Source organism: Belonocnema kinseyi, chromosome 2 (assembly GCF_010883055.1).
Source record: "Belonocnema kinseyi isolate 2016_QV_RU_SX_M_011 chromosome 2, B_treatae_v1, whole genome shotgun sequence".
In the NCBI taxonomy this organism is placed as follows: Eukaryota; Metazoa; Arthropoda; class Insecta; order Hymenoptera; family Cynipidae; genus Belonocnema; species Belonocnema kinseyi.
In genome coordinates, this window is record NC_046658.1 from 2,054,458 (window position 1) to 2,064,786 (window position 10,329).

Below are 10,329 nucleotides of genomic sequence, written 5' to 3' on the forward strand. Positions count from 1 at the left end.
TCTAGCTCTGGGGATTGTCGAACGATATACTAAGGAAATTGGAATGGAATTTGGGTTAGACAAATGCGCCAAGGTTTATTTGAAGCGAGGAAAAATTAATGGAATCCCTGAAGATCCTGAGTTCCTTGATAGAAGCCCAATACGACACCTTTGCTCTGGAGAGACTCAAGCATACCTGTGCGTGCCACAGAACCGCATTCAGGATGTTACATCTATAAAGGATACTCTTCGAAACAGATACAAACGTCTCATCCGACATATTTGGTCTTCCGAACTGTCGGCGAGGAACAAAGTATCTGCAACGAACATGCTTGCCGTCCTGTTACTACTCTCTTCTTAAAATGGTCAGGAATCACGAAGAAGTGGGCAAAGGAGGGTTTCTGTACAAAGCAGCGGAGGGAGCTGCTGAAACACTCGGACTTGGCTTCAGTCTGAGGGGTGAGCAAAATGCATCAAATCTTATCTATCTCGAGTACTCACTCCTGAAAGCCCGGATTAAGAAAGCACAAGAGAAAAACTTTCGTGAGCAGCTCCTCGATAAGAGGATGCACGGTATCTTCCACATAAATGTGAAGGATCGTTCAATGTCTTGTGAGCTAACGTTTGCTTTCCTTAAATCGCCGGATTGAAGTCTGGTACGGAGGGTTTCATTTTTGCATGCCAAGACGGTGTCATTTCCACCTTATCATACCGTCGCCACATTTTGAGCCAAGACATTCCCGATGATAGCTACAGGGCGTTCCATGCACACCCCGAGCATTTCGCTCACATACTATCTAGTTGTCCAACTCACGCGGGAACCTACATTCAAAGGCACAATGCGGCACTAAGAAATCGAGTCAATTGTCTGTTGCTCACTCGTGGTCTGACATGGTTCTTCTTGACTTCGAGAAGCGAACCATATTCGTTATCGAATTTTCGGCACCAGCTGACAAAAACATCATAACCAAGGAGAATGAAAAGAAAGAGAAGTACCCGGAATATTCTGTTAAACTAATCGTCCTTATCATCGGCGCTCTTGGAGGTTCCAAGCTTTCACTTGCTAATGGCCTAAAAAGCATCCCTGCGTGTTAACAATATGCTAAAACACTTGCGGGAAAAATGCAGAAGGCGGTAGTCCTTGGGTCGCTCCGTGTTCTTAGAGTGCACGAGGCGTTTGCTGGATCGTCGTATTGATTCCTTTACAGACTGTTACCACCTATCTTACGGTCGTGAGACGTGGTTGTGGCTGAAATTATATCGCGATTTCGCTGGGAGCGGGTGCAATTTTCCAGATAAGCACCCGCTCCCCGTTCGAGTTTCTTTTTCTTTTCTTTTTTGCAGCTCAGCTCATGTCAACCACTATCTCTCTCTATGCGATCTCTCTTTTATTCCCTCAAGTTTTCAAAAAACAATTTCTTACCCGCCGGCCTATTTCTCCTTTTCTTCCCCTCCCTGCGGTTTTTCGCTGTTGGTTCCGGTATTACAAACTTCGCCTCAGAATTTTAGCTCTGAGTTTCTTCCCTTTCAAGGACTTTGCCTTTTAGTTTCTCCAATTCCTCTACTGGCACGTAGGATTCCTGCTCTTCCATTCAGTTAGCCTCTAGCACGAGGGATGTCACCACTCTTCTATTCCTTTTGTGTAACCTTTTAACGCCTTTAATTTTGCAGTGCTTTTCCACTTTTTCTAAAAACCCTCTAATCACAAACCGAACCTTATTTTTCTATTTTGCACAACCACGAGATTCATCCATTTGTCTTCTAAGACTATAGTGGTTATCACCTCTACATTTTGTAAGCCCATTAAGCCTGGATTGGGGTCACAAATTTGAATACGACTTATAAATATTTTTTCCTAAAAGTTAACCCAATTTCGATAAGATTAATTAATCAGGAGTTAATTTAACGGCAAATAAGACTGTAAATCCGAGGCCAAACCAGTGTCAGACCGAAATTCAACTCTAAATCCAGTTTCAATTTCACGACTCAAAGAACGACCTGATTAACGGTCAATTTAGGATCGGATGTTTTTCATACAATTTTACATTATAAAATCTTGTATGTAAAATACTAAAAAGTTAATTTAATTTCTCTTTGTATTTCAATATAATTAATGTCAATCTTTAAATTTTTTCAGCGACAGGAACTTCGAGTGTTCAGAATTTCCGCATTCTTACGACAGTCCAAACAGTATCATCAGTCCAGCGAGACCTAGTCCAAGAACTTACATACACCATCGTACCTCATCGAACGTCTCAAATGCGAGTACATCCAGTCAAAGCAATATTAATCCCACCTTCCGCCTCGAAGATGAATCAGATTATGCTCTCTACTCCCCTAGCCATCACTACCGACACGGCAACTTTTCAAATGTTACAAATTACAGCTCGAATCTGCTGAATCAAGAATACAGTCTTCAGTACCTCACTAGGCAAAATTCTCATGACTCAAATCCCAATTCACGAGATCGAGCCAGTAATCTAGAAGTTGTTTCGAGATTGAGGTCTAGTTTAAGAAGGTCCACTTATTCCTACAGTCCGTTAAATAAGACTGTTACTAAAATTAATTCGGGATCTGGGACTCTGACAAATCCCACCCCGCCAGATTCGCTGACTTCCGAAGATTCGAGTTACGTATCGGCCAACGGCAGTCAAATTTCTGCTGGTAGAGTTCGATTTTCACCTGTTACTATTGACAGGGACAGTATTTCCATAGACAACAGAGAGACCTTATTGGATATTCCAGTTCATATTCAAAGTCAGGATATTACCATCCCATTGCAAGTAAATCGTAGTGTAAGCCGAAATTGTAAACGTAGTGTCCCGGATTTGGAAATGGATTCATTGTTATAGCACTGACTTATCTAAGACAAGAAAGAATGTAACTGAAGTTTTAAGAGAGAATTCAGCAATTTTGAATATCTAAAATCAGCAATTTCAATTGTTTTTAATTTCTACATTTAGTAGCTATAAATTTAATTCCAGTTCTATACTCGAACTGTCAAGGGTTCAATCAATTTACTATAACTTTATGTTTCTGACAGCGTCTTAATCTGCTAAACAGACGTAAAAGTTGTAATTTTTTAAATTTCAATTACGATGTTTGAAAGTGACATAAGACGGAAATGAGGCGAAGTTAGAGGAGAGTGAAGATAATTCTGCGTAAACTCTGGCATGTTATCCTGTCATACATTGAAAGGGAAAAGATTTTTCAAACCGGCCGTGAATCCATTGATTCAATATTTTAAAATTTAAACCTGGAAACTATAAGTACCAGGACATAGCTGGCTTTTTGTTTTTATCTTAAGTTTATATATATAATCAAGAGCATCATATGATATACCTTACCAAAAAAAAGCCACTTGCGAATGAATTATTTCTCGAAGCCTTTGAATTTTCGTGCTGCAAACATTCCAAGTAAACAGACAAACATATTTCAGGCAATATGTGTAACAAGATTAATGGATTAGACCACAGCTGCGCAGCAAGTAGAAAATTCGAAAAATCCAGATGTGATATCATCGCTACCATTTACTGCAAAATGTTTGTATTAGCTGCCGCATTAACGCTAGTTGAGTAGTGCTACGATCCGTTTAATATAGCTGCTACTCGATCTTAGGCGAACAGCGACCCCATGTGGGAGAGCAGCGGTCTCACAAAATAGGAGCAACATGCCAACGTCGAAAAGCTCCTCGACCAATTTGAGAGAGAAACTACACCCAAGTTGATGGACGCACTGTCCTCTGTACATGTGGCGCAGCAGCAAGTGTCCCAGCTTGTAGATCAACTTACCCAGAAATTTGTCAGTATTCTTGCTGATCAACTAGAATCGACGTCACTTATGTAAGACTGGACCACTCCTTTGACTTTTCGAACCACTCTCCTTCTATGCAGGTTTCAATAAGGCCTTTCTCAACCAACTAAGGTAATCTAACTTAAAATCACCCATTCCATTACATTCCACAAGAGTTTACTCGATGTATTTTAGACTCATTTTTATTTCTATTTACTAACGCATGACATTTCTTAAGACTTCAAGAACAATGAACCCACTCTTATAAGTTAACTGTTCTATGTGTAGTCAAATTCAAGAATACTTCACTGGTCAGAACAGGAAAAAGGAATTTTTTCTATGTCTTTTGTTATCTGCGTAATAAGTCAGTATTACAATAAAAGGAGTCAAGTTTGAATATCGTTTGTTAGCGTGGCTCTTTTTATAAGGGCCCCGAAGAAACATTCGTATTTTTTTAAATCGGATAATATTAAATGATCCCGCTTACCCCCTATATTTTTCCGTAAGGCTAACTAATATTTTTAGAAACCTCACAAAATGACTAATTATCGCAAACAAAATCAGAGTTTTCCTTTTTTGACTACCCTAATGGATATGACGTACTTATTGTTGCTTTAGATTGCATAGAGAGTCAGAAGCATTTTCAAGCCACAAACGTTGCTTTCTTTGGAAGAATTAAATATCTTTAATACTGCGGGCTTTGTAGAATAGCAAACCGATCTTCAAAAGATATAATAGAAATTCGTTTATGATCAGTAATTCGATGTTGCCAATGCGTATAAAGAAGAACCAGTGCGTTTCGAACTTAGTGATTTAAGACTTGTACATTCCCATTGAACTAACTGAATATTTTCTAGATGCGTTAAACACACTACATCTCACTTGACACTTCAATTAATTAGAACTTTCAACTTTATTTTTCATTCACTATGATTTTTTAATTTAATCTTTTTGAAATTCTATTTCATATAATGATTTTGAAATTTGATTACACTCAGAGTTAAATATATATCATTAAATATAATCAGAGTCCCTTCCGATAGAAAATCTCAGAATATTTTCTGGCGAAAGAGCCTGACCGTTTCCGTCATGTACCAGGCGGGCAAAGTTATTTACAGTTGTTGGCCGTCACCAGCCCAACTATCTTTGTAAATTTTCCTTCGAAGTAATAAAGTTTTTTTTTAATTGATGAATTTTGTCATTGTACATCTTTTATAACTAAAACTCATAAACTAATATACTATTTTGGAGTTGAATTCAAAAATGTTATATGTTTTGGCGTATCTCATTCAATTTACGAGATACGTTATATTAATCCCAATTTTAAACATCTAAAAAAAGGTTCGATATCTGAAATAATCAATGCCCGTAGATTCCGAAAGCTAAAGAACGGACCCTTAGTGAGTTTCGGCTACTCTATTGAGAGAGTTTCACGGCTTGTTTTTTTATCGAATTCTTATTTCAATTTCGAAAAACACATTTTAAGGCCTTCAGACTATTTAAACGAGCGGCTTGGATCTTTATAAATCCTACCTGAGCGTCTGCAGGGAATCCCTGGCGGACCAAAGAAATCGAATGGAGTCTCTACAAAGTACACGTAAAGACCCCATTAGATTCCCTATAGAAGGTCCCGGAATAATCGCAATTGTTTTTTTTTGCAACGGTAAAAAGTTTAAAAAAATATAAGATATATAACGCCTGTTGCCTACTACACTTCAAACGTATCGCCTGTAAGTAGTAGTCAACAGGCGTTATACGTCTTATATTTTTGTAAACTTTTTATAGTTGCAAGAATAAAACTATTGCGATTATTCCGTGACCTTCTACAGGGAATTTTAACGTAGAATCCGAATTTCAACAATTTAAAAGTTGATTGTGCTGTTTTTTCTAGTTTCTCAAAAAGGAACCGAATGGGGACCCAATAGGGTCTTTACGGGTACTTTGCAGAGGCTCCATTCGGTTCCTTCGATCCGCCAAGTATATTTTCTGAAACTTCTCTAAGTGTGATAATTTTCAGTGAATTTTCAGAGATTTCTATCGGTAGGGGTGTGGTGTATACTATTTTTCTTTATAGCCGGTCGAAAGTACGTTGACTAATGACATTTTTAATTATTATAAACAATACAACCACGTTTCAGCAGACATTCCCTTGCGCGGTCATGTTTCATTTTTGTTCCTTACTTCAGAGCCTCAATCGAATACTCACAAGGCTTTGGATGGTTTTATTGTTTCTCTCTCGCTCACTCTCTCTCTCTCTTTCTCTCTGTCACTTACTTTTCTGGGTTACAAATGTTGCGAAGCAAGTTTTTGATGCCTCTCCCAACATTTGCTAGCACGAGCGGAGCGAGTGTTGCTGGTCGGGGGCAGGCATAAAATACATATTTAAAGCCAAATACACTACAAGTCCGATAACTTGTCGCCCGATAAATGTACACTCCCCTTCAAACGCCATCACACATACGGCACGCACATTGATTGTGGTTCTCCCACTACGTGTGCTATTTTTCTCATGATTTACGCATGCGCGCACCAAATATCGTGTTACTAGAGGGGGCGCCCGATAAGTCCGCAATTCCTGGAATTTTCCGCCCCTACAGAATAATCGCAATGCTTTTTTTTCAACGGTAAAAAGTCAAAAAAATATAAGACGTATAAAGCCTGTTGACAGCTACACTTCAAACGCATCGCCTGTAAGTAGCAGTTAACAGGCGTTAAACGTATTCTATTTTTTTAAACTGTTTACCATTGCAAGAAAAAAACTGTTGCGATTATTCCGTGACCTTCTATGGGGAATTTTAACGTAGAATCCGAATTTCAACAATTTAAAAGTTGATTTTGCTGTTTTTCCCAATTTTTTAAAAAGGAACTGAATGGGCTCTTTACGGGTACTTTGTAGAGGCTCCGTTCGATTCCTACCGTCCGCCAGGGAAGTTATCGGACTTGTGCTATGTATTATCACACTTTTTAAAATATTTTATGTCACTTTTTAACTTATATTCGCTGACACATAAAAAAGTGTTAAATTCCAAGCAAACAGCTTTGAGGATATACGCAGTACTCCCAACACGATTTTCCGCTCGTGCGCTTATTTCAAATGTTAAAAAATACATTCTTTAAATTTATTAATAATAATAAAAATCATTATATTTTAATATGTTAAAGTAGTACGTGGGTGATTTTTAATATATTTTGAGCATTGCGTTAAAAATAAAATGAGTATTCAGTAGATAACCGTATACAGTAAAATATTATTTTTTATTTACTGAATACCCATTCTATTTTTTAACCCAATGCTCTGAGTTTATTAAAAACCACCCGCGTACTACTTTAACACATTAATGTGTACCTTATTTAAATTACTAATCACAAATAAGCAATTGTATTTTTTAAAATTTCAAATAAGCGTGTGAACAGCAGCCAATGAAACGCCTGATGCATCGCATGCGTAGTTGCGCAAAGTACTCGTTTTGGGAGCACTGGTCATATGGTCTCATGTGTCGATGTGCACGATACATTTTTTTGCTCGTGCTGTGACAGAGGGCGTGCGCATAATCTTACCAATCCACAAATCTTAGGCTTTCGGCCTTAAAATGTAAGCTGATAATACGTACTCTCAACCGAGGTATGAAGAAAAAAATCTTTCTTTTCCTTTCCTTTCAGGTAAATCTTGATTAAGTTTTCCATATGTTTTGTGACATTTTGTAATTAAAATTTCCTAAATAATTATCTTCACTGTAGCGGGGACCACAATGTAAATATTAATGCGCCAACCTCCAATTTTATATAAATGTTGACTTATCCATTTTGATTTTAAGCAAACTTTGTTTGCATGTGCGTCCCCTCCAGAGATGAAAACATGTGAAAAATTTTGCGCTGAATCCCAATATGACGTTCAGAAGGTTGAGGGCTTTAGTTCATATAGAAACCATGGCTTTTAAATATAAGTTGGTGCTCGCTCGACGAAAGTTTTTAGGACATTTTAAAACTTTAAGAGTTTTATCTTTATGATTGCAGTAGCAAAACGTTTCCAGTGCATAGATTCAAGATAAAAATAAGACTAGATTTAACATTGGCAAAGTTTCAGACTCCGTGCGGTCCCTTATTAAGTCTATTGAGAAATTGTATTATAAAATTAATTATTTTTTAAAAAATCGACCTAAAATTATGATCATGCTGATTTTTTATAATTAATTTCGAAAACGGAACTGTACCTTGAAAAGTATGCATTTCAGAGAAAAAGTTTTTAGACAAAAAATATAGATCTAAAGAAATAACATATTTTTTCTGTAAAATATTTTTTCATGTAGTCAATAGTTTAAGAGTGACAATATTTTTTATGTTTAAAATAAAAGGTTCTTTGTAGTTTTTCTAATTTGTGAAGAAAGGTGTTAATTTTTCATAGTGCGCTTTTATAATAGACTTAGACACTTTGAAAAACTACAACTATTTTGTGGGTAACAAAATTTTCGATGTTCTAAAAAAGTTTTATGTTCGAATTACGCCCTTAAAGCGTCTCTGGAACATTGTATGTTTATAAAACGTTATATGGACTGACTTCGGACATCTTTAGGCCATTCTAAAGATGTTATTTAACGCTTATGTCAACTGAGTTGCCTTTATTCTTTTGACATTAAGTTTATTAACACATATATGGGTGATTCTCAAAAAGTTGGCCGTTTTGTGTCCAAGCTCTGCAATCAATAATAAAGAAGAGATGGGCAATGAAAAAAATTCTCACATTAGAAACTCAACATGAAGAAAAACCTCCATCATTTTTATGAATCTTAACTATGTCAAATTGTAGCTAAAAATAAAAAACCATAAAAAATGTCCTGTCGGTCTCGTGTCCCCAGTACGAATTTTCTCGGATTTTAGCAACATTAAACTACTATTACCGTAATTTATCTCTATGCAATCTAAGTTATATCATTAGTATGAATACTAATATCAAAAAATACATTTTCTAACTTCTATCATTGTTTTATCGATTATTACAAAAAAATTTAAGTTGTCCTTAGTTTTCATGTCATGTCGGTCCCACGCATATTTAATTGGTTTCTATATAAGAATAAACATTTAAATCAATGTAAATTTAGGTGAGATTTGTTACTCGGATAGTTATTCAATCAATTTCAACCGTAGAGAATTAAATAGTCAATTTGGCTTTTTAGAAAATTAGTTAAACTGTGTTCAGTGACACTAGTACCTTAATTATATGTCCTGTTGGTCCTGCCTAAAACTCCTCAATTACTTGAGAAATATAAAAAAAAATATGGTCAGATTTGGATTCAGCGAGTGAAAATGTACAGGTATTGATTTTTAATAAATTTATAAGGTTATTTTTTATACGCACAAATATGAAATATTAGTAAAGTTCTCGTGCGCGAGATGTCCTGTCGGTCCCAGTCGCGAGTTTCGAGGTTAGTCTTACTGTCAGTGACGGAACGTGGAGCGTTAGCATTCCTCGGACTTCAAATACACAATGGTGCAGTGGATAAGTAATTTTGATAGGAAAATAATCGTTCTGTGTGAGTAATATGAATAAAAAGCTGTTTTGACTCATCTAACAACGGAAGGTAAAGGTTGTTATTGATATCAGTTGATGTTTATTTGAATAAATGCATCCTATTTTATAAGTGCATCCTATTACATGAGTACATCGTATTTTTTTCTTAATGCTTTCCAGAGAAGTAACAAAAAGTGAATGACAAGTGGGATAACATTGTTATTTTATTTATGAATTCTTTTCGTGGCCACACTGTTTTTCCGTTACCTGATAGTTAGTACTATACGCATACAAATTACTATATTAAAGAAATAACAATTGTCAGATACATGGAGTCCATTAAAATGACAAGGGGTGAGTTACGTCTTAACAATACGGAATGTCACATGTGAAGGATGCCAACTTGGAAAAAACTTGAGGTTCATAAAAAATTGGCAAAAGTTCGGGAAGACACGCCTGTTCTTAGTCGCACACTTAATAATTTTTTTTGAACTTTAAACTTTTCTGAATCATAGGTGCTGCAATATGTGACACGCCACAAAGGGAGCATCCACATGTTAAGATACACTAAGGGGAGGGAGGAGCCTACCCTAATGTCAAAAATTCTCACATAAGAGTAGGTTATAAAGATTTTATAACGTGTGACGCTTCTACGATCAAAAAATAAAATTGTAAGCCGTATCGATACATTAAAGACTAATATTTTCGACACAAAAAGATTTTTAGACTGTCAGAGTGCCGTATAAAGTAATCTGTTAAGTTAATTTTTTTGTCTAAGTTAATCCTTAATTAATCTTAATTTTCTCAATTATAAAAAAATGTTTAGCGAATTTAATTAAAATTATTCTCATATTAATATCAAACATTCTTAGTTCACTATTTATTGTCCGATTTAATATTTCCATTAAGCCATCAAATTAACAAATGGCCAAATACCTGTAGTGCGACACTCGTGTCTTAAGCATTGAAACGCATGAAATGTATTTTTCGAGAATTAATTTAGGGGCCACCCATATACCACGTGAACAATTTTTAACCAAGTTCTGACCCCC

General features: G+C 36.1%; 1 protein-coding gene across 1 annotated transcript in view; it reads left to right on the forward strand.

Annotated features, from left to right (window-relative positions):
* The window catches only part of LOC117167911, a 216,115-nt gene that overhangs the window by 127,073 nt on the left and 78,713 nt on the right, over positions 1-10,329 (forward strand). Inside the window, exon 3 of the mRNA XM_033353153.1 lies at positions 2,117-3,903. Within this exon, the coding sequence (XP_033209044.1) occupies positions 2,117-2,831 (715 nt within the window). The 3' untranslated portion in view covers positions 2,832-3,903. The remainder of the gene's footprint in view (positions 1-2,116; positions 3,904-10,329) is intronic.